Source organism: Aquila chrysaetos, chromosome 2 (assembly GCF_900496995.4).
Source record: "Aquila chrysaetos chrysaetos chromosome 2, bAquChr1.4, whole genome shotgun sequence".
Classification (NCBI taxonomy): domain Eukaryota; kingdom Metazoa; phylum Chordata; class Aves; order Accipitriformes; family Accipitridae; genus Aquila; species Aquila chrysaetos.
This window is the reverse complement of record NC_044005.1, coordinates 55,543,876-55,568,165: the sequence shown is the minus strand read 5'-3', so window position 1 is coordinate 55,568,165 and position 24,290 is coordinate 55,543,876. Positions and strand designations below refer to the sequence as shown.

Below are 24,290 nucleotides of genomic sequence, written 5' to 3'. Positions count from 1 at the left end.
TCTAACTGGATTCTGCAGCTGTGTGGCTTGCTCCATCCACCACTTTGTGCATGTATGAATGCATAAAACCAGGAGAGAGGAAAAAAAAAAAAAAAACCACACACCTGTGTTTTATCTCTTCTTGCAATATTCAGACAGGAGCTCCAAGTCTCAGTGACCATTTCCTGGGTTTGGCAGACTGCTTTTTTATGCATGATCTTTCCTCCCGCATTTGAGATGAACCAGGACAGACTAATCCCAAGATTAAGGTGGATCAGATGAAGGGCTGTTTCCATAGCAGATGCTATCATACGAGTGCCAAGTTCCTCTTGTGATAGAGCAAGGCCATAGGGCAATGCAGATGGCGGGGCAAATCCTGTTTGTCTTGACTAATTGTCAACTCAGTCCTAGTTCCTTTTTCCTCTGCAGAAAACAAACCATACCAAGCATCCAATTAGGAGACCAAATTGGTTGAAATTCTAAGCCAGGCTTGTATTTACGTCTCTTGTGAATAACGTGCTCCACTAAGGTTTGCGTTAGTTCATGTTTAACTTGTTGAGTAGCACTTTGTGTGGTCCTGGAGCCAGCTACAGGAGGGGGACTGCGTGCTGACTACCCCAAGGATTGCACTGTGTAGCTGCACACCCGCGACTATGCTGGAAAAAGGAGACCCCCAGACCTAAGAGCTACCCTCCAAAATGACTTCAGCAGGTCTAATGAGGAAGTTCCTTTGACAGAAATTGATGCTACTGAGACTGTTCTGTAAAATCATGGCAGTTTATTTCACTCTTGTCTTTGGATGAGGCTTACTGCTAAACAGAGAAAACAAGGTTATCTATGAGGTGTAGCTATTATTTCGGTATTTAGATTGGAGATCTTACTGACACGTCCTTCTGACACAAAATGTAGTTACGGTTCCTATGACAACTGTTCCTCTCTCCTCTGGAGCATGGACTTAATGATAGTGTTTCATTACATGATCATGTAATGCTGGGCACTGTGACAGCCATGTCATCTCTGCTCTGGTGTTTGCTCCTAAATGGCATTTAGCTGAAGCCTGCTTGTATTGTGCAGAACACGAATTGGAGTGACTGACCTTCACTGTGCTTACTGCCTGCCACCTCTGACTTCCCAGCTTCCTGCTTTTCATTAGTAAGCTCACTTTCTACCAAAATACATTTGGTAGGATGAACTTTATTGACAAAAATTTCTAGGAATTTATTTCTGTGGTAGCAATTCTATATACACTGACTAACATTAATTAACAATAATATCTTAACAAGTACACACAGTACTAATCTGCATCAAACCAATCTGCTGACAAAAATTCATGAGTATAGCAGCCAAACCAGACTATGCAGCAGATTCCTGTAGTTACTTCTGCAACACACTTGGGAAAAATTGTAACAAGTTGAACAGATATATTAAAAGACTTTATTCACAATAGAGAAATTTTTACAAATATAAGTTCTTAAAAATTAAGCATCTTGATCTATTATGTATTCCATAATTTCAGTTTATATAAAGATGAAAAGACTAAATGGACTATGTACAAATCAAAACCAATTTAAATGCATGATAGAAATGGATAATATGTATGATGAAGTCACCATAGAAACAGTGAGCCATTGGGCATTGCAAAAAATCTGTGTACAACCAACACATATGCAATACTTAATCTCACAAACAATCAAAACATTTTCTTTTTTCCCATGAAACAATGTGGGTGCCATTTAAAGTGATCTACCTCTTAGGACTTAACATAGGCAGATTCAAATGCATTATTATGCTACAAAGAAATGGGAAAAGTATAGACAGTGTGTTTATGCAAAGATACCAGTCCATTCCTCCCCGCACCAAGCAATTTCTTTTGCTCTTATGAGTGACTGGGAACACAAAGTGACCATCACTAGCCACTTCCACACAGCTAGTTCAGTGAAAGGGAAGTAAAACGCATGTTATCTTGGCAATCTAACAAGCAGTGGTAAGTACTGACTGTTTCAGAATGATTGCTCTAACTTTGGTGTTTTGGGGTTAATTAAAAAAAAAAAAAAAAAGAAAAATCAATATATTCTCAGTTTATGAAAAGGCTTTTTTCTTACAGTTGGCAGATCTACACGTTGTACAATCGTCTCGTCTACTTACATTAGTTTACAAAAAGTACAGTATAGTGCAGTTTGTACATACAACCTGAATACCAATACCAGTCACATCAAATTTGTGCTCTTTCAAATCATCGTAACTCCCAAACTAAAAAAAAACCAAAACAAAACATCCTAAGTGTCTGTATTACAAGGAAACAGTCATGATGCTTATTATTTAAGTACAAAGGACCCAATGCATACAAGAATTGTATGTTTGTAGCCTGCTTTTTGAGACACAGAGAAGAGCTATCTGTTTCTCCACTGTTTCTCTTCAGCTTGTTAAGTAAAGGCAAGATCACTAGACACAGCTGGGGGAAGCATAGTGTGGTTAAGAAAAAAATGTAAAAAGAGGCTTACAAAACACATTTCTCAAAGACTGTTTTTGTCTGAGCTACTGTAGTTACTTAACTGATATGAGGCCTATAGCAGCACATGCACAACCACGTGGTAGGCAGGAGCAGATGATCTAACAATGATAACTAAGATAAAAGTAATTACTATTACTTTTTGGTTTAAGAGGGAAGAGAACTTTTGTTTTTATTCCACACCTATAATTTCTCTGTGCTACTTGGGGTGGGGGTGTGTGTGTGGAAAAAAGCTCCCTTATAAATACTGTTTCTGAAGAAATACAATGAAATATTATAGTCCTCCAACAATACAAATTCTGGAGTATCAAAATCAGCAGGAGTTCTGCTTTTCAACAGGAGAGCAAGACTTCATTCTTGCTCGTTCAGTTTCAGAAAACTGTTACTGTGACATGAGGGAATCCATACTTTAAAAAAGAAAATAATAATAATTAAAAAAAGGCAGTAAAGTAAAAAGTCTTGACTCAATGCACCAGTTCCACGTAAGCAGGCTTCATCTGAGGCAGATGCACATAGGTTTGTATCCATTCTCCCAGCTCTGGGTTGCCCAGGCTCAGCAGGGTACCCCTATTAACTTCCATGTACGAACGCACAGCTCTGCCAGTCCTGTGATGGAAGGATCAGCGTCGCTGAAGATGCTCTTCCCTTGCCCCCTATGTAAGTAAGTGTCTTGGGTGGCTCATGTGGCACATGCCATCTTCTCTGTCTGCAGGGGAAGCAGAGAGGCAGGGCTGTCTTTACAGATGCCAGAGGGTCAAGTTTATGGGTCAGTCTCCAGCCGCTATATATAAAAATGTAATCTGTTATCTTTGCTCTTGGCTTCTACCTAAGAAAAACTACACTGCAGACCTCTGTCAGTACAGGAAAAAAAAATGTACTCTGTAATGCCTAAACAAATGTGCTTCCTCAGCTATGATTAGCTATGCTGGACATGTGAGCTAGCTTAATAAATACCTTTAAAGAAGATTACTGTTCAGAACCATATTTGTTTTGCTGCAGTCAAATTAGTGAATAATGTGCTTTCTCAGAATAGGAAGCCAGGTGTTACACCCTACTCAAAATACATGAAAGTCATCCTGTCATTAAATAAAAACATAGGTAGACTTAATAATCATGTAAACCACTCCAAACTACTACACTTAAGTAGAAACAGGAATTAATTGTGCCTATTTTTTTTTTTCCCTTTGGTGATGCTATAAAGTAAAGTATTTTTGGCAAAGCTGTTACCTTTCTTAGTAAGCCAGGCCTCTAATCTAGGGAGTAATTTTAAGTACACTGTGTTTCCATCACTTCAAGAAGATGGACTTGGTGCTTTCAGAAAGTTTGAGTTGTACACTGGATAATTTCCTCTCCAAATATCTTTTAAGGAGACAAGTGATTTTCAAGGCATCTGGACATCTAACTTTATTAACATAGATTGTCAAGTCTGAACCTATCTGAATGTTTGGGGAAGTCCCAGAAAACCAAGTTGTCTCTGGTATAATTCTTAGCTTCCAGGAAAATGTCATCAAGTATTTTTTTATGTTTTTTTACCATCCATCCAAATGAAAGTTACTGGACTAAATACATAAATAAGGTAAGACTCCCTTTCTTAATATGAAATGACTATCTTCTTTTAGTCTGTATTAGCCTGACTAAAGATATGAGATTAACACCACTTAGAAAAGGGAGCAAACAATTTATTCTATTACAATATTCTAATCAAAACCTGAAAAACTAAGGTCTGCTAACTAATGTGCTAAATTCATAAAAACTAAGTTTAGACTAACTTCAACATATACTGCAGTTTCAGAGTTGTGTCTGCATGAGATGAAAATATTCCTATGTAGACTTCATTGACAATGAAATACATCAGCTACTTTACCAAGTAATGATAGACCCGCATAAAGAAGAGGCTGTCACAGTCACAAGATTTGTCTTGGATGACACACAAAAATTAACATAGAACAAAACAAAACAAAAAAGCTCTTTATACTTAATTCAATATGGCTTTTTGCAACATGGCAAAATATTACAGCTTAAAGCAGACATCTCCTCACAGAGGAGAAAAAGAATTTTGCAGTCAAATTAAAAGCATAACAGGAAACAAGTAACATGCAGACCCTCTTTTGGCCAAGATGACACTGCAGCCTAACAAAATCTGGAGAGATGTCCTATTTCTCTTCTAAGAAGTGGTTCAGCTGGATTAGAGGCCTGAGGTTTTATCATAATTAGTTTGGGTCCATTCATAAATATTTACTGTTAAAGAAAACGGACTGCAAAACACTTGATTTAAAAACTTAACTCAGGAATTTAAAACCAAATCATGTGCCCAAGTCCTGGAAAGAAACATAAGGAATGAAACAAAGTATAACTTAATCTTCATCTATTTCTGGTTTTCTTCTTTATTCCCATCATCTTTGTGAAGAACAGGCAGAGGATGAGCCTCTGTGTTGAAGACCCAATGTTCGAATGGAAGAAGATCATCTTCAGAAAACAGCAAGTACAAGTACCTGGCAAGAAAAAAAAGCAGGAAATGTGACACCGCAGTAGTTTTCAGGAAAACATAAATACCTGGTTTCCCTATGAATGTATCAATGGAAAGAGGTAACTGCACACAAAACACCAGTAAGTCCCAGCATCACAATGATGAGCACAAAACTTTGGGGCTACTCAACTCAGACTGGACTCAAGGGCAATACCAACTGGAGACCGGCAAAAGAATGCCTCTATCCTGATAGAGGGCAAAGAAGTTTAGGCTATCAAGGTTAAATATCAGTTTGCTTCACTTCCATTTCATCCTTGCTAATTTTATTACATATTGTTTAGATAATATACAACCATAGTAATCTTTTTCCTCCTGAATGTCTACATATGTCAAGGTGTAGGAATGAAAATGTTGTAGTCCAATCCTGTCTTACTTCTGAGAACAACCTCTGGCTTAGGATTTTTAAAGACGACAACTAGCACTAGACCAGTAGCTTGAGCATCCATTTACTAAGACAGGGTCTATTAAAGCCAGCAGTAACCAATAAACAAATCCAACGTTTATTGTCATGATACAAGGTGGTAGCTACTGTAGCATGATTATTGTTAGGGATGAAAGCAAATGAGATTTTATTTTTTCTCAATTGCCATCCTCCCCTGAAGGCTTTTCTTGGTCTAATTCTGATAGTGCACTCCCTCTACTATATTTTTTAAATTGGCCTATCTCAAAAAAAATGCCACTGTGTATATAAATGTATTTACGGTATTTCATTTACTTCAGTATTACACTTTCTGTTGAAATGGCATGATTGCTTCTTTCTGGTCTTTGCAAGAACAAGTTGCACAACAACAACAACAAAAGTGAAGAAACCAAGACAAAACTTCCTTTATTTCATTAAAAACTTAGGAGAAAATGATAGATAATGAAAGCTTTTGTTTTTCTCTCTTAACAGGCCCTGTGAACTTACCATGCAAATTGACTTTTTTTCTTTTTCTGTAGTTTTAGAATGAAAAGTATGCAATACAAGCCTGATAAGTCCTCTGTCTACTCAATTTGTTTCACTAGTGTTGGCATATATAATTAGATCCTATCAAAGCTAGGAGACTTAATTTCTCAACAAAGACTATCAAGTACCTTTATCAGAAGTAAAAATAACTTCCAGAAGTCATAGAACTTAGTTTATTGATACAGAAGGAAGAAAAAGGCAATTCAGCTTCCCATCACCTAAGAGAAGCTCTTGTATTTCAGTCAGATTTTGTTACGTGAATGTCAAGGGTACTAATGAGAAATACTTATCTGTAAAGATGATACATAGAACTACTTCATATTAATGAAAGTCAACTTTAACTTACTTGAGTGTCTCTGAAAGGAAGAAACTTTGCTGCACATCATCATGGCTTTCATGATTGTTATAAACATCTCTAATGCCGGAATAGCCACCATCCACTCTGCAGTGTTTTTCCAGTGCCTGAAGAGGGAGGGGAAAAACCAGCTGCATTAACAAAACGAATCATCTGTCAGTTTTTCTTTGTTTGACAATAAAACTCACAAAAAAAAAAATTGTCAAAAATTTTTTGATAAAGAGGGGAAAACTAGATAAAGCTCTAGATAGAAAACTCTTTTTAAAAGGACACACATCTAATTTTACATTTAGGAAGAGAAGCAAAATGATAAATTAATAAAAGAAGTGACCACAAACCAGTTTTCAGAAGGAAAGATATATGGATGTAAAAATATATGGATTTTCACTTATTTTCTTTTTCCTCTTTTTAATAGGAATAACAATAGCCTCTCTTTCATAGGCTTGTCTATCAGACAAGTCTCTCTTCAGAGATCGTGTCACATGTACCTTTCTTGGTCATATTTCAGTGCTTAAAAATTATTGTGATAGAATTGAACACAATGATAAAGACCAGTCTTTTCCTTACCTCCTGCAAGTCACTTTGGAAAAGGAAAGGCAACTCTCCATTTTCCATGTAAGTTGTTTGGTTTCTCTTTGCAATTATTTCATTTTTTTCAGTGGGAAGCCTGTGATACTGGGCTACTAAATTTTTTTTCTGCAGTAGGTACTATTTTTGATACCTTTCTGAAAAAGCTTTGTCTGTTACAAAGGAATAGATGGAAAGCTAGTATGTGGCTGGACTTAACATGTTTTAGATATAAGAATGTGTTTTTCTCTAACTAGTTTCCAAACTGTGTATTCAGTTAAAAGGTGCAAAACAGATGATTGATTCCTATTTTACAATAAAAAGGAAGACACAGACCACCTAAAAATATAGTTTCTTTTCTGCCCCCAGGAATGTTCCATATGATCAGCTAATTTTGAAGGAGAAAAAAGATCAGATGAAGGGTGTATACAGAAGGGTAAAAAGCATGTACCTGGTGCTGGAAGTATAGAAGGTATATATGGTTATACTATTTAATAAATTTTGCTGCTTGTCTTTATTTTAGACAGGTGTTTGCATTAGAAAGGTGGTACCTATATATGAGCCATAACTTTAAATATACCTCTATCCAGTACCTTATTTGAGTATCGGTTCTCTTATCACTGTTTTGTTTAAAAATATTCATTCACCTTTTTTCTTTATAATTGGCCTATTTAACAAGGTCAAAAGTATTCTTAGCCTCTTCATTTTTCTTATTCTGTTTTATAATAATTCTCTGGTATCAAGCAGTATAATAAAGGAGTGAAGAGAATCTAAGATGATTATATTTAAAACAACTCATTATTCAAAAACAAATCCAGAAAATGCTCTTTACCCCTAAATAACTTCTCACAATGAAAATGACAGTAAGTGTGGTGGATTGCTACAATCACTCAGGACCACACTACCCTGAAACATGGTGCTTGCTGCAGAGACAGGTATTGAAGCAATAACTTTCAGGCAGAAATTCCTGGAGCTTTATCAAACCCCTGATGGAGATATGGAAGACAACTAGTGCCTCCATTTCTGAAGTTATTACAAATATCACTGAAGTGATTACAGGATGTGTAGATTTTATTTAGGGAAAGATGCTGCATTTCAAACTGCATATGACAAAAAGCTATGAAAAGGCAGAAAATATGCCTAAAACAAGCAGAGAGGCAGAATATGCATTTTCTGATGAGAGAGAGAGATGGGACCAAAAGTCACTAATAATTACTGAGGTATCCATCACCTCCGCCTGCTCTAAAGGCTGTTCAAGATCTGTGTTTTGCTGTGAGTAGATATCCTAAACGTCCTTGTTTTTGCTTCAGTCCCTGTAGCTATCTGCATATATTTAGCTTGCATGTCAGGCTCTCCGTAGTTTTCACTGGAGAGTAAGCTGCCTATTGTATATTTAAAAGGGATTTTTCTCCAGGAGAGATCCTTTAAAATATAACAGGCCTATTTGTCTTTTCTTATGTGTCTTTAGGTTCTTTAATTTTCCTGGACACTTTTACTAAGTGACAAATATACTTAAGTTTAAACAAGTAATTTCCCCTGGCTGGTACTCCTTCCCTCTCGTCTACTTCAACCTGCAATGAATTCAAAATGCTGAATCTGTGTCTGGATTTTCAATGTCAAACAAAAGATTACGTTTAGCAAGGCACAGCAGAAGGAGAACTTGAACTTGAAGGATAAGGCTATTATTCAAGGAAACATCTGTATTCTAAACAGGGTGAGGTAAAATGAAAGCAAATTGCAGTTGCGGTTTATGTGCTCTAACGTGTAGTTAGAGCGTTCTTTGTGAGTTCATTGTAGGGAGATACCGTATAGGTACCTGAACACCCTGCTATGATGCAAACTAAGAGGTTAACTTGCACCATGTTAGTCATCTGGTAGTATCTATTTGATGCAAATGTGAAGCATCTTACTCCGCAAAGCTACTTCCCCCTTAACTAAAGGAAGAGGACATTCACATGCAGCATTAGTATGAGAAGAAGGCTTGTGGTTGTCACCCTCCTTTAACTGGCAGCAATGGCCTTTTGTGCTTATACCTGCAGTTTCAGAGTATGGTGATGTTCACAGTGGGAGTGGAGTAGAGGTGGGTGGGAAGAAACAATCAAACACATTTTAAAATAGTGGTTCTCAGAAAATGAGGGTGGCTAAGATCAGTTATGCTAGAGTAATCGAAAACATCAAGCAGAATGAAAACCAGCTGACAGGCTCAAAGTATCATAAAGGGAAGAAACAAAGGCAGTGCTGTGAATTCAAAATATGTGCCACATTTATAATGCAGAAAGGGAGACTTTCGTGAGCTAAGCTGATAAAACCTGACTCAGTAACAGTGGATATTGCTATTGGTCATAACTGCATTTTTTCCAACTGCTGAAGTACACACAGAATGATCTTGGACTCAAATTAAAGCAGCAAAGCAAGTTTCCAAAGAAAAAATGGAGAGGCTAGAGCATGTTTTTAGTCTATAAAAGTTAGAAGGAATTAATAGACTTGTTGGAGAGTTTAGAAGTCATGACTTGTAGAGCAGTCTCCTTTTCTACTACAAGGGCACTGGAAAACAAACCTAATGAGTTCTTATAGCCAGTGTCATGAGTTGAAAATGGACATGAAACACCTGAAGAACAACTTTTTTGGGCAACAACATATGGTCTGATTGTTCCCCCTTTTTTGTTTCAATCTCAGCTTCCTCTTTGTGCAACAGGTGTTGGTAATTAAACCAACCATATTCAGTAGTCAGGGACTTCCCCAAGAACAAAAGGGTGGAGTGACATGCTCTCTGGTGCAAGAATAAGGACCAAGAGGGAGCAGAATTTATGAAATAGTTGTGGTAAGCTATCATGACATGTGCTGGAACAAAAAAATACAGTATTAGGTGGAGCTGTATGGGCTATAAATATCAAGAAAGAAGAGAAAAAAAGAAAAAAAAACTATTTGAAACCTACAACTGACTGTGTAACTTTTGTGAAGCTGTAAGATTTGTTTTTGTGAAACACGCAACTGCACATTAGGACAGTGGAAGATGGGCCTGTACAGAATGGGACCAGCTGCATCTCCCACACATGGGCTGTAATCCACTACATTAGAGCCAGAGGAGAGTAACCACAAGAATGTTAAACAAGGAACACATGGGGAGCCCTAAGAAGGTAAACGAGTATACAAACCTGAAATAAACACTAACAAACTGAACCAAGAGGGTAAAGAATAATAATAAGGAAAACATTTCAATTGTTTATAACAATGTTATCGGTGTGGGCAGCAACAATGAGTCAGGAAAAACATCTCCTGGAGAAGGAACACTTGGCATTGCTGAAGCCTGGTGGGATGACTTCCATAAACAGACATTGTAAATATTCCAATTATAATCTGCCTGGGAAGATTCCAGTAGTAAAATGTGTGCCTATGGCTGCTGTTAGCGAAGAAGAAAGTAAGGGAACAGCACTCTAAATTAGAGGTTTTTTAAAAAAAAAAAAAATTGCTTTGGAATCATTAACTCAGAAGCATATTGTTTCAGGGCCAATAGAGCCAACACCCAAGGGAGCCAAATAAAAGGTCCTAAATAACTACCGTCTACCTAGCCAAATACAGCATTGACTGCAGATATGGAATTGCTGTGACTATTCAAACAAGGGGAAGTTAGAGAGTAGAACAATAGTTAATGCTAGCAGCTATTCTTTTATGGAAAGCAGGTTTTACCATAAATTTCATTCTTCAAGAATATCTAATTACCAGACTTGAAACACTCTTTTTTCACAACACTCAACAACATTTGCGATCTGTTCAGTATCTCACATGGTGAATACTGAATACAATTACAGATCTTGGTTGCTGTTGATGGAGCCAGGTAACTAGCGGATATCATGTCGCAGCCAGGTACATGGAGCCATAACCCAGTAATAGCTCTCTAGTAGGGTCCCTCAGGAATGAGAAATTGCACAACACAAGCCTTCACCTTCTTCCCTTAGTTGTAGAAGGTTGCTCTATACTAGTGGTGTAGGCCCATCCAATAAAGTTATCATCATACACCCCTAGAAGCAAGAAGTGTTGGGCAAACGGACAAAGAGGATGTTTTTGAAATCCTGGAAAGCAGTAACTCTGCAAAGGAGAGCTCACTGTGAACAAAATATACAGAGTTTTGTTTTCTTTTTTTTTTTTTTCATCATTTTTCTTAAGTATACAGAGCTGCAAAAATAATATTCTTCAGCTTCCTGTATCTCCTATAAGATACCAGTCTGCTTAGAAATTCCAAAGTAAGAGTGAAAAGCAGATTAATTTAGCAAGGGCAACACCAATATGAGGAGAAAATAAGTGAACTCTGAAAGTGTAATAAGGACCCATACCTGGAGGATGAAACATGGTAAATCCAAAGGCTCTTGTCTCTAGCAGCAAGAGTGATTAATCATTGAAATAAGGGAAACAATGGATTTGGCAAGCCCATTTTTGCAGTATAGACTAGCTGCCCTCTTGGAAGGCTTGTGCTAGACAAACACAAATAGCTAGATTCAGCATGACTGGTTGAAGCTCAAAGGCTAGTGGGACACAGAAATTTAAGTCTAGAAGAAATTGTTATCATTAATGGAGTTCAGTCCAGTAGACCTACGCTTTTTGAAAGTGACCCATTTTTTAAATGTTCGGTACTATCTAGTACTTCATCTTGGCCTTCATCACCTTAATTAAAATCACCTTCGTACAATTACTGTTGAAAATACACTTCATAAAACTTATTTCCGTGTCCAAGGCTCAAATTTGACACACGTTTGCACTTTCCATTCATATGCAGCAATACTCAATACCTGGAGCAGCACATCCAAATATGACCCTGATCTAAGAAGCATTTAAGAAGGAGAAATCACAAGGTATTTTTCTAATATATATAATACCAGCAGTATTTGGTTTTGTCAAAATGATCTTAGTTCATCTATTTAGTAAATGAATCTCTGGAAATTTGAATTGATGTTAATGATTTAAAATAAATACTTACTCTCCAACTGCTAAACAATATCCAGATACCATTAAATAGCTCACTTACCAAGATACTAGGATTTAGTAAGAACAAAGTCCAATAGAACATTACCTCTACAGCTTCCCATCCCCACTGCCTGTACTTTGGGTCATGAGTGAGCCGCCACATGTACATGTAGGTCTCTATGACTTCTGGTCGTAGGATGTAGTATTTTTCATTTTGTCTTGTAGCGATGGCCTCAACACCACCATCAAATCTGAAGGCTTCTGGTCCCAGTTTCATGCCTAGCCAATATAAAAACACATGCTAAAATAAGGGCATTAAAAGAGATTTCAAATTATGTAACCCACCAAATCAACTATCCTTTCATGTGGCACAAAGCCAGGTTACCCAAAAGGTGTATAATTTCTGAAAGATACTGCAGCATCTCCTGTTTTCATATTTTGTAAATAATTCAGAGTAGGAGAGAGCTGATTTTCATCAATGCCTTAAACTGACAGTTCAGTTTGAACAGTGATGCTAACATTTGCATTCAGGAAGACTTCATATAACTAGCAACATGTGAAATTTTGCTTAAAAGAAAAGGATATTTACCTTTCTATATCAAACTGGAAAATACACTCTGGGACCTGAAATGCTGCCAGGGTTATTTCTATAAGAAGATGAAAGAATCCAAAGAAATTTCTTGCACAGAAATCCACTTTCTTTGTGCAATTCTGTTGTTTGCAGCATTGTACCAATAGAACTGAGACTAAAATAATTTTTTGTGCATAAAACGTGATTAATAGCTATATTGATGCATAAATGAACAGGGTCCCTCTCTTATGCATATTTGGCTATACAGAAATTGGCAAAGGGAAAAAAAAGCTATCATGTTCATGACTAGAGCGAGTAGATATGATCCAGGTGCACAGAAATTACCTATAAAACAGACTAGCCATTCTTAAAGTTACTCTTAGAACAAAGCAGCATTTGCTTAGAAAGGATGAGGAGCTCTCACCATCACACAACCTTCATTCAGCGTTATGTGAAAATACCGATGGCTGCCTTCACAAAGTCAAACTGGGAAACTAAACTCTGCAAGACGGTACTTACTCGTACGATCATAGGATTCATGGCAAGTCCTAGCAATTTCAGCACCAAGCTCGATGTGGTGGCCCGTCTTGTCATTAGGTGCTCCGTCTGCTCCTAGAGCAAACATGCCTCCAGCAAAACAAGTGAGATGTCCCATCTTGTGTTCCAGCAGTCCACCCTTCCACTCAGCAATGTATGTCAGCCCCCCGCTTGATTTTCGAATGAGGTGGGTCTCTATGGCCTGCAAAAGTATGTGATTTCAAACCAAAGGTACCATTTGGTAAAGTATGAGGGACAAAGTTGTCTTGTATGTTATGTTGGTTGGTTTTTCTCCATATCGCCTTAGCTTATAGTAAAATGTAAAATGGATAATATGAGCTAGCATAACCTCAAAGTGCAGCCAAACCAACACAGATTAGCATACGTCAGCAACGATGATTAACTTTGCTACAACTTTGAGCAATTTACGCAGTACATTTTATAAAAATATTGGAAAGACCTAAAAAATACAATTCCATTAAAAAAATTTTTTTTTTCTTTCCCTTGCTACTTTGAGCAATTTCAGGTAATTTCACTTTTAATGGTGATTAGCCATGACTTTAGCTTCCATAGTTCCTATTTTAATTCTGACTTATAGGATGTGGTTATTGATATAATTTCATGTCAATTATATGCAGACATAACTCATATTCAAAACACCTGACTCGGTGAGTGAACTGAAAGATGTTAGGCCTCTGAGTCTATATGTCATTCCCAAAGTCCAATGAGTTTCCCCTCCCAGACTGAATTCCTCTGTAGTTATCAATCAAGAGTAGGGTCTCACTGAGATTTCTGGAGAAAAACCTAAGCAGAATAAAAATACAGAAATCTCCTAGAGAGAATTAGAAGTTGGTGCCGTTAGCATTGTATGGTCACTGATTACAAAATCCAGGAAAACAAGCTTCCCTTGTGGGAGGAACAGAATTAAAACAACAGAGGAGATGCAGAAGAACACATTAATTAGATGTCCACAAAGTAAGCTATAACTCTTTAAAGGGTAACGGATATGTTCAGTTATCCAGCAGTGCTCTGGTTTATTCTGTTGAAATCATAAGATCCAGAAACAGTACTCAACATGCATTATACAAGAGAAAAAACATGAATAAAATATCAGTACAGGGAACTATTAATAAAAAAGCCAAGATTTAAAAAAAAAGTATTATAAAGAAAAGATTGTAGTTATTTCTTCCCCTTTAAACATCTGTAAAAGTTGTTTTTATAAGCATGAAAAATCTTCGCATCAGCAGAATAACTGGACAAGTTTACTTACTAAGTAGTTTTTTTGTGCCAAGAATGTCACGTTGAAAACTACACTTGTTTTCCACTAATATTAGTGCAAAGCACTTAGTAAGGATGTTTTCTGCCCAGCTCCAGACCCACTATTGGCTCAGAAAACTCCACCGTCCCCTTGTTTCCTCCTTGATTGTATGTTTTTAGCACTAGGTACCTAATGAAAAGCATACCTGAATTTTAAAGCAGCAGTAAATAATGAAGATTCCTGTGCTTTAAACAAATCCTGCATAATTTAACCTATAAAAAGAGGAATTAAATATGAAAGGGGAATGGTGGGAGAACAGTTTCCTTAAGCATCCAAACCACAGACCCCGCTGTGGAAGATGAAAGAATTACAGAGGCTGAGTAGATGTTGAGCTAATTGGTGGCTGTGTATTCCAAGTGCATATAAAAAAAGCTTTTCTGTCAGGTTGGGAAACTAGTAGCGGAATACATAGGTACTTTTTTAAAAAATAATGTTCTTTAAAACATGTCTTTTGTGCTCATTTGGGTATAAAATATTTGAATTTGTAATTGAAGAATTGACAGAACAGAGTTCAAAGAACCTGCTACAAAATGTATTAATGCATAAACAGGCAAAATTAGCGAGAAGACAGAAATAATTGGAAAACTTCCAGAATCTTTCAGAGTGCTGTTCGCATTTTTATTAAACGGTTTATATTTTGTAATAGGATGCCTTATTGTTAAAAACACACAACAATTTGGTGGGAAATAGCTTTCAGACTACTTACGCATTCTAAAAAATAAGCTACCTAAACCCAAGTTCAGAAATGAAAACCTTTTAATTTGATGAGATTTCATTAAACCTTTCAGCATGGTATCCCCATCTCACCAAATCAACAATTCTGGCAATAGTTGGTAACTCTACCAGTCACTTAGCTGTTGAGTCAGAATTTATTTAAAAAAGAAACAAATATAAAAATAGATTGATGACTAAATTTACCTATATTGCATTTTTTTAGTAAAGAATTAATGAAAGACAGAATGAAGTATTACTGTACCTGACAGAAATAATGGTAATCATGTACCTTCAGAACTATAGTAACTAGACCGGAGTTGATTCTTGTAGTATGAAAATGGATTTTGCGATACCAATTAAGTCTTTCAGAGTTTTTTTTTCCCCCTCTTTTGGCTCAAGATTAAAGTTCAGGCTGAAAAAAGATGACTTCCACTTGGGAAATTTTAAAATTATTCTAACAAACTGGTGTTAAGAAACTAACAAATTGATGTTAATTGATGCTAAGAATGTCACAAAATAAAAATATATTTCCAAATTAATTATTCATGTTTAGTAAAGCAAATCATCTTGGTTTTATAAATGGGTCCTATTAAGAACTAGTACATATGCCTATTAAAAGTTATTTTTATTATGTAAGCATCTTATTTAAAGCTATTTTTATTAGGTAATTATTTGATATATTACAGGCTCTCAAATTGCCTTGTCGCACTTTGTACAATCATGGGTCCCTGAGTGCTAGTTAATACCTCTACCAATGTATATACCTTTATTAACAGCATGCTAGGCAACTAATCATTTCTACCTAGACACGAAATCCAAATAACCTTCAGAAGCCATAAGCCCAAGTGTGCCGAACCTGCAAGTCCATCAGCACTCAACAAACTCATTCTGGGAGGCAGGAAAACAAACACTGTAACTTGGTAAAGCCTAAACTTCATTTGAAGTTATATGCTTATGAAGTAAGAGTTTGTAGAAGTTACATGACTTAAGCAAACCAACCTCAACCGAACAGCTTTCGTAAAGCCTGACAGGCAGAGGAGTGTCTCTTCCCAGAGGGCTGGTAGCTCTTTTTGTGGTACTGGGCAGCGCACCAGCAGAGCTCACAAAACCACTGCCGGGGAGCTTACTGTGGGACTGGCAAAAGCTTCAGCTAAATCAGAGAAGTTTCTTTGTGGGCCATTTTGGGGCTGAGCTAGACAAGCTGTTTTTGTCAGAAATAGGTTCCGTTCTCGCATCACTATTCATCCACCCTCCAACTGAGAATAGAGATACTAGCCGCTTGCCCTGAAACAGCATTCTCCAAAGGCTTGCTAACGAATCTGCCATATGAAAGTTGCATGAAGTTTGGAATATTTCCAGCATGGCATCGAAGTGTGAGATTATAATGAATTTTTTAGGTGTGTTCCTGTTGTTTCAGGAACTCAACATAAAAAAAAAAAAGTTATTATAAAAACCCAGCATATTTACAAAAACCTCAAAAATGTAAATGCTTTTCATCTTAAAAAAAAGTATGACCTGCATGAGTAGAACATATAAAAGAAACTCCCCAACATTAACTATCGATGAATGTATTCATTGAAATTTTAAACTCCTGTATCGATAACAGTATTTGCAGCATTAAGACGTGGTAAACCCTTCCTTTTCCCCACAAGTCCAACGTAATGACAGTTTAATTTCAGATTTTACTTCCAAATGTTGTTAAAGCACTAATTCTGGAATGTATGTTTGTATAATGCATTTATATAATGCCTTAGTATAATAAAATATTTTCAAAGTAAACAATAAACAAAAATCAGTACTCTTTCAATTATCAATTCTGAATCTATACCCAAACTGCCAAAGTGCCACCTATCATCCATCTATTGGAAATTCACAAAACTGGCATTCACATTTTTAATATTGTGGTTATAATATAATGGTACATACTTCAGTGAGCAACATATCAAAATATTTTTCAGTGATTTTCACAAAGGCTGTAAGTGCCATCAGGCTGGACTGAACTTTCTGAAAGACATTCATTTTTTAAACAAGCTTGAGGTCCAGAGCAGGACTAAATTGCTAGCTGGAATACACACACAATTGTTTTAAGTATAAAAAACCCTCAAATGCAAAGTTGAGAAAGTACTAGGATGAGGAAGTAAAACTATCAGTTTAAATGAAGATATAATAAGGCTCTCCAAACTTGAGCAGTAGGATGGAAATTCGGCAGGGTTACAATCCCATAGGGAAATGCTACTTGCCATCTGCAGTGCTGTGGGCGCGGTTCTGGCAGGGAAATCAAGTTACTAAACCAAGTTATTATAAAACGAGAATAAGTAGTATGGTGACAAAGATCCACCCAAGTGAAAAGCTCTGTTTGGTGGAATTAATTCTGAATTTCATACTTAGAATCAATTTACTTTTATTTTGATAAAATTATCTACACACTTAAAAACAGGACATGTTTATTTGAATTGCAACTCTATTACAGCTTGGTCCCCACCTATGAATAACTCCTTCCTGCACTGCTTGCAGATCAGGTGGTGTCATATTTATCACTTAAAGATTATTATTTCATTTTACTGTAATGAATATTCTCAATATAAGCCAATAAACAGTATCTGCAAATAATAAAAAACCCCCTAGAAGAACATGGTCTTTGATTAGCTGAAAATACATTATTGATGGATAATTGTTTGCAGCTGGTACAGTTTTTAAGTAAATAGAAAATGAATTTTACTGTTTTCCAGAATGTATTTCTGCAATTCAAAGAGTAATTTCTTTCTTTCCATCAAGGTAAAGCAGAGACACTGTGCAACATAAAAGGTTACAGTGAAGAAGTGGCTGCAAATGTATGTTCCCAAAGGGAGCAATAGCAGATGCTACCTGGGAGTGACAAAAAAAAAAAAAAAAAAAAAAAAAAAATTAAGACAGCCTGATTTTAGACTGTCGTGGACAAAAAAAGGAGAGGAAGGAAGGGAAACTAAAGGAATATAAACAACATTTGCCAGATATTTAAAGAAATAAATTTACTGCATGTAAAGCTGATATGGCATACCGTTTGCAGTGTACCTGCAAGCTCTTGCAGCCAGACTAACTTTTATGGCTGATACAGTTCCTGGCAGTTGGGGTTTTTTTATGTTTTTATGTAAGGCTCTGCTTACAGTCCTCACTGCAATAAAGCCTTTAGCTAAATTACTTTTTTTTCCATCTTGTAGGAAATTATTCCTTCTATACAACAACTGTGAAAATGCTTGAGCACTCAATTAGAAACACTAACAGTCCCTTTTACAGTTTGAATTGTGACTCAAGTGCACCTTGTATTACTCCTGGCATCTTTCTCATGAGTTCACATGTTAAAATTATGCCCTTGCCTATCTGTCACACTGGAAGAACTGCAGTGAATGAGACATTATGAATTGTTTAGGTTACAGGATTGCACATCGCATGTCTATGTAATCACTGTTATTGACAGAACAAAAGAGAAACTTCCATTTTTTCCAACCTGATTTCCTTCCCCCTCCTGCTCCCTTTCTTAAGGCAGTATGTTTTGCATTCTCTGCTTATCAGCCCGTTCCTTAAGCTTTACATTACACTGCCGGTCCTCACACTTGCAAAATTAAGCAGAACTGGACCCTCCTAATAAATGCCTATTTTCCTTCATTCAGTTCTTTACTCCTTTAAGATTTTCACACAGCTTAAACGCTGTCTTCACCACCCCCCTTTCCTCAATCCCCAACTTGATTTTGTGATGGGAAGGCCTTCGTTTACCCTTCGACTTGCTTAGGATGTTGAACTGGAGCGCTTACAGAGAAACATAGAGGATAAAGAACTGAACTCATCTCACTGTTAAAAAGAGTAAAAAAACCCAATCCACAAGCTTATTTTTAATAGAGGGTATTCTCTTGGTGGATTATGCTGACAGGTAATAAAAATATTAACAGAGGTGCCTACAGAGCACAGATGGAGGCTTCTCAGGAAAAACGTTCTGTACCTCAAAGTTGCTCGATTCAAAATAAATGCGCACCACAAAAAAGTTAACTCTGTTAAAGGAGCAGGGATAACAATTTACAAACCTCAAAATGCAGTGTACAACTGCAGTTCTACTTCCTCTAGTACTTCGGCATTTTACCTCTCCTTTTACAATAACTCTTTAATTATGATTAATGAATTTCAATGACTACTGCTGTTTTAACACTAAAAAGCAGGTGTTTCATTTCCCACCTCAAGATGTCACTATAGCTGGAGATAAAACTGCCTTTCAAGTCATAGCCATACCTTAATAAATTTCAAACTTCAAAAATATGATCCTAGTTCTAAATTTCCAAGGTTTATAATGTTTGTTTTGGGGATAATTACAACTCCACAGGCTTCTTTACAACAAAGCGCTATAAATTATCTCAGTCCAAACTTCTAATATATTTTTCTTCCCCTAGGAATCTTCTTCATAAACAGTATTTTGACAATTTGAAGCAACAGTGAGTATGAAAGAGAATTCTACCACATGATATTTCCAATAATTCAAAGATGTATAATGTCAATTGCTTACTTATCTATTTTAATATTTACAGCTTGCACCAATATATTTTATTGCTTTGAAACAGCACACAGCAGGCAGGGCAGGATTATTGTGGTTTTGCATGTTGTGAGTTTTTAAGTCCTTTGCCTGTTTTCTTGACTTTAAGTTACTTCCTTCATGTTTCCTCTGTTGAGTTGATCTAATGCAATTGATACTTTTCTTCAGCAATCTTCATAATTCATCAACTTTATCTTTTATCCAAAATTCCAATGAGTTTATTATGAAAAGTTTAAGATTTGCATTGTTGCATTATTACAGCTGTTTTGGAGACGGCAGAAAAACACTGCACTTTTTTTTTAAACTTCCTATTTATTAGTTGATTCTGTTTTCTTAAATATCATTCATACAGGTTTTAAATACGTCTTACAAGATGCATGAATCACGTGAAAGCATACAGTCAGAAAAACTAGGATGGAATAGGAAGTTCAAGCCCTTGTTACAATATTTAAATACTTCTGCTAAAGAAAAGTGCCATCTTATACTGAGGTCCTCACTGCTTACTCAACGGCGCTTTAAAAATCAAAAGTGAAATCTGAACACAGAAGAACTTTCGTTTGTTTAAACACAATATATAAGAAGCATTTTGAAAGCAGTAAGGCATTTACTGCTTTTAGACTTAAGACGTGTTATACAGACAAGCTTACATGTGAAATGAAATATGAATGCTTATAATGGAGATGCCTAAATTTTTAAAATGGAAACATTGGCAAACATTTAACTACTATGATACCTATCCATCTGATGATTAAAAAGATGATTAAGTTCTAGGGGAAAACTGATAATTTACTTTTGTTTGAAAATCTAATTATGTCCCCCCCCCCCTAGATCTATTAGTGTCTCTAAAAGCACCAACGCTCTTGCACTAAATGTACTTAATGCTGTCTGCTACCAGAAGGCTAGATTTATTCACATTCTTAAAACAGTATTAATGGAATAGCATGAATCAAAACAAGTCACTCTCAAAATGTTACATTATGTATTTTCTGAATATTCTAGAACAAGTACCTACCGCTCCTGACAAGCTTTTTTGCTGTCAGAGAAGGAAGGCGAAATAGCACAAATAGCAAGGACACGGCTGCTCTGACAACAAGAGCAAAGCCACGAGCAAAAAGGGACAATTTGTCTCGCAGGACTTTTCTAGTTAAAATCCTCCTTAGAGTTCTAAGAACATTATAGCTTGCTGCTTCTCCTGACAGTCCATAAACAAGCAAACATTTTAATAAGTACTTTCTATAGTCCAAAACATAGACACTGTGCAGTTATAAGTAAATTATTAACAATTTAAAAATCTGCAGAAGCCTGTCTTTAGTCTTGATGCTTTCCGTAAGCAGTTCTAGAGAGCCTGAAAACTCCTGTCAAGAGGAGAAATACAGTGAAGAGACTAAAAAGGAGCAGCGAGTCCTCTGTATGTTCTTGTCTGTTAAGCGTAATGAATCTTGTGTTCCTACATAATACAGCTATACTATCGCTACGTGCAGAACACCAGTGCAGCTGGGTGATAAATATTTTAAACATGACAGCTGACAAAATATGTAAATAAACTGGCTGTTTATTCATTTTTACACGTTTAAGTTATAGACAATACCTCCCCTCCTCCCCCCAAAATATATGCAGTAGGAATGCTGGGCACCCTGCACCAACTGTTTCATTCTGAAGATGGGCTCCTATTGCACCACCCGCCCTATTTATGTATTTCCTTCAATGCCAAGAAGTGCTCAAGTATTGAATGTTCAATTCATTAATCTACTTTTGGCTTTACCCAGTGTGACAAACTAGTCTAATTGAGTTGTTGCAGTTCTGTCATTGTGCACATCGGTTATGTAGTTTTTAAGATCACTTCCATCACAAAGCAAACCACTTCAAAAAACTTAATGGAAACTGCAGTCAGCACAGACCAGCCACCAGACTGTCACCACAGTTAAATGGACCCTCATGAAACTCTGGAGATGAAAATGGCCTATCTGCCAATATCATGTTTTCAGTTTGCTAAGAACACATTGTTCTCTCCCTCATTTCAATGAGAAAGGAGTCTACGTGGATTTGTTTTATTTATCTAAAAGGCTGAAATCTCAACAGCCCCAGAAAACATTCACTACTTAATGCTGACAATTAAATATACCACCCCCCCAACAAAATCAAAACCATATAGCTTCCTCTGGCAGAGTACGAACTGAGTATATCAAGGCTAGTCTCAAAAGTTAGCAATGTGCCAAAAACAAACAAACAAAATTATAAAAAATTAAAAAGCAATCCTATATATTTTCTGTCTGAATACTCAAAATCCCGAGGCCAAAAGTGACTTTTTCACCTTTTGATACCCACAAAAGTTTACTGCATTCCTTAATCGCCAACCCAGCGTAGCAGCAGGCTGACTTTTAGCAGTGCTGTTGAAATCTGGCAGAGAACAGCCATGGCACTGCTTCACAACACCTACTCTTCTTTGTGCTATTTCCATTGTTTCTACTTTCACGTGCTAGGTTCTCTGAAGATCACTAGTTTTCTTGTTACAATCTTCTAAGCAGTTGTTACCCAGTAAGAAAAAATTAAACAATCTAAATGTCTAAAAGTAAACTACCCTGTGTAAAGGTAAAACTGCAGATTGCAGTGGCTTTACCTCTCTGATACCACGGGGCTACCGTGGGCTGCACTGAACTGAGCTTCTTGGGAAGTGTTGGCAAGAGATTCTCCCTCTTCCTGTGAAGTTCTTCTAGGCTGAGTTACTACTCTCTACAGCCTTTAGATACACCACTTCTCTACAAATACACTGAGGAGGGGATGAAGGCGGCATCAGAGAGAGAAAGAAGAAATATTTAAGATGCAGAAAGCTTGCACCAATGGCCAATAAATGCACCAATAAATAAATGCAATGGGAAAATTTGGAAAAGATACCCAACCATCGGACATCAAGTGTGAGACAACCTATTAACAGGAGTAGTGGGAAACTGCCCTTCAACTTTCAGGGCTGACACACTCAAGAGAGGAGGAGGATTTGACGCAGTTGCTTGTGACACTGCTGTTGCTAGACTAGGTATAAGTGAACCCACAAGGTCCATTTTTGCTCTAAATTATCACGTTCTCTTACTAAACCTACTCAGTTGTGTCTCAGAGATCAACTGTGTTAACTGAAAAGAGTGGGATGGTTCCTGTCCCGGTTACTTGCAAAGACTGATAGATTATCCTATGGGCAGTTACATCCTCAAAATATGATGAAAAGCTGAATGCACATTTGTTCTGTAACTAAATGTTGCATGCTATCCATTGAAACCAGTTTAAGAAGATCTCTTACTTCCTTTATTATATGAAACAGGACATTATATACATTGCTTTTCAAAAGAGAAAAGTAACTTACATTAAAAATACATTCACTTGCCTTTTGTGCAAATTCTAGGGCTCATGAATCCCTCTGATGGCCTTAAAAATACATTTATATTATGCTCTGGTATTCAAAACAAGACTATCTCTGTCCCTTTTCCCATCAGAAATAAACTCTTCTTAAATGGCATCAGCCAAATACACATCTTATTCATGGCAAGCAGAAAAAGTTTTTAAATCTAGTTTGACATCTTAGTTATTGCTTTTAATTTAAGCCATAAAACAATCTATAGGTGCAACAAAAATTCTAATAGAAAGAACTCTCTGGTTTTAATATGAGTTACAGAACAACGTAAGAAATAACCCCAAAGCTTTATCTAAATAAATTTCAGCTTTTCACAGTGAACTATAACTCACCATATATTTTCATTTGTGGTTTCTGGATAGCAGAAGATATTGAATTAGGCATCAAACCTTCACATCACTTTCAGAATTTGGTGGGTATGTGCTGGACCGAACGGCCAGGAATAATCATGCCGTTCCCTTTGGTGTAGTCTTAAAAAGATTCTGAAAGCGTCAGGGGAAATTTATCTAAGAAAATATGAAGAAGACTCAGAATGCCCAAACCGTGTAGGCTTAGTCATAAAGAAAGACTGCAGCTTGTGCAGACACTTAAATTAGCTTTAATTTAGATAAGTAAGGGATCGATAGCAATAAAGCCAGTATCAGGATGGATTTCAAAACAGGCTAGTTACTCCAGTGAAGAACCTGGCGTCTCAACAGGGACCAAACAGTCTGAAGTTTCTGTAAGCAACTTCCCTGCTGTTTCCTGAACAAGCTACATTACAACATCAAGCTGTACTTCCACAGGCTGCATATACACTTTGAGCTTTGGTACACATCTGCCTCGGTATAGAAAACAGAGGACAGGAATGCCATTGCTCAGAAAGTACTGGGAATAGCATTCAGCCAGCAGCGTGGCGAAATCTAGCACATATTTAGTGATCATTTGGCCCTCTCAAACACTGATACTCTGGACAGACACGATGCCTGGACTGCTTAAGAGCTAGTACTACTAAAAAACATTAAGATAATGGGTACTTTAAATCTTAGTCACATGCAGCAGAGCTCAGACCCCGTCATTGATATTGCCACATTTGGTGATGCTGCCGACCAGACAATTCTGCTCCTGCAGCTCGCTCCCGAGCACGGAGAACTGGCCGCGCAGAGCGGTGGCCATCACCACTTCTGCTCCCCGCTGGGACCTCGCGACGCCTGCGACAACTTTTGTACCCGAGGAGGCTGTTACCCTGGTATAGCCAAGGTGTGAGTTTAAACAAAGCCACGCTGCTGTGCCCCGCACGGACGCACCTCGGAGTGCTCCCGTCCCTCTTTCCCGACGGCCAGCCAACAGCAGGTAGCTCTCGACCCGCCGGGC

The 24,290-nt window shown here is 37.1% G+C and overlaps 1 protein-coding gene across 2 annotated transcripts in view; it reads right to left on the bottom strand.

Annotated features, from left to right (window-relative positions):
* Positions 1-742: 742 nt before the first annotated feature.
* The window catches only part of MAN1A1 (mannosidase alpha class 1A member 1), a 152,174-nt gene continuing 128,626 nt past the window's right edge, over positions 743-24,290 (bottom strand). For both annotated transcript variants that reach the window (XM_029997561.2, XM_041119210.1), the window contains exons 9-12: positions 12,933-13,152; positions 11,949-12,121; positions 6,308-6,423; positions 743-4,980 (exon numbers count right to left, since the gene is read on the bottom strand). In XM_029997561.2, coding sequence (XP_029853421.1) covers positions 4,854-4,980; positions 6,308-6,423; positions 11,949-12,121; positions 12,933-13,152 — 636 coding nt within the window. In that variant the 3' untranslated portion in view covers positions 743-4,853. The remainder of the gene's footprint in view (positions 4,981-6,307; positions 6,424-11,948; positions 12,122-12,932; positions 13,153-24,290) is intronic.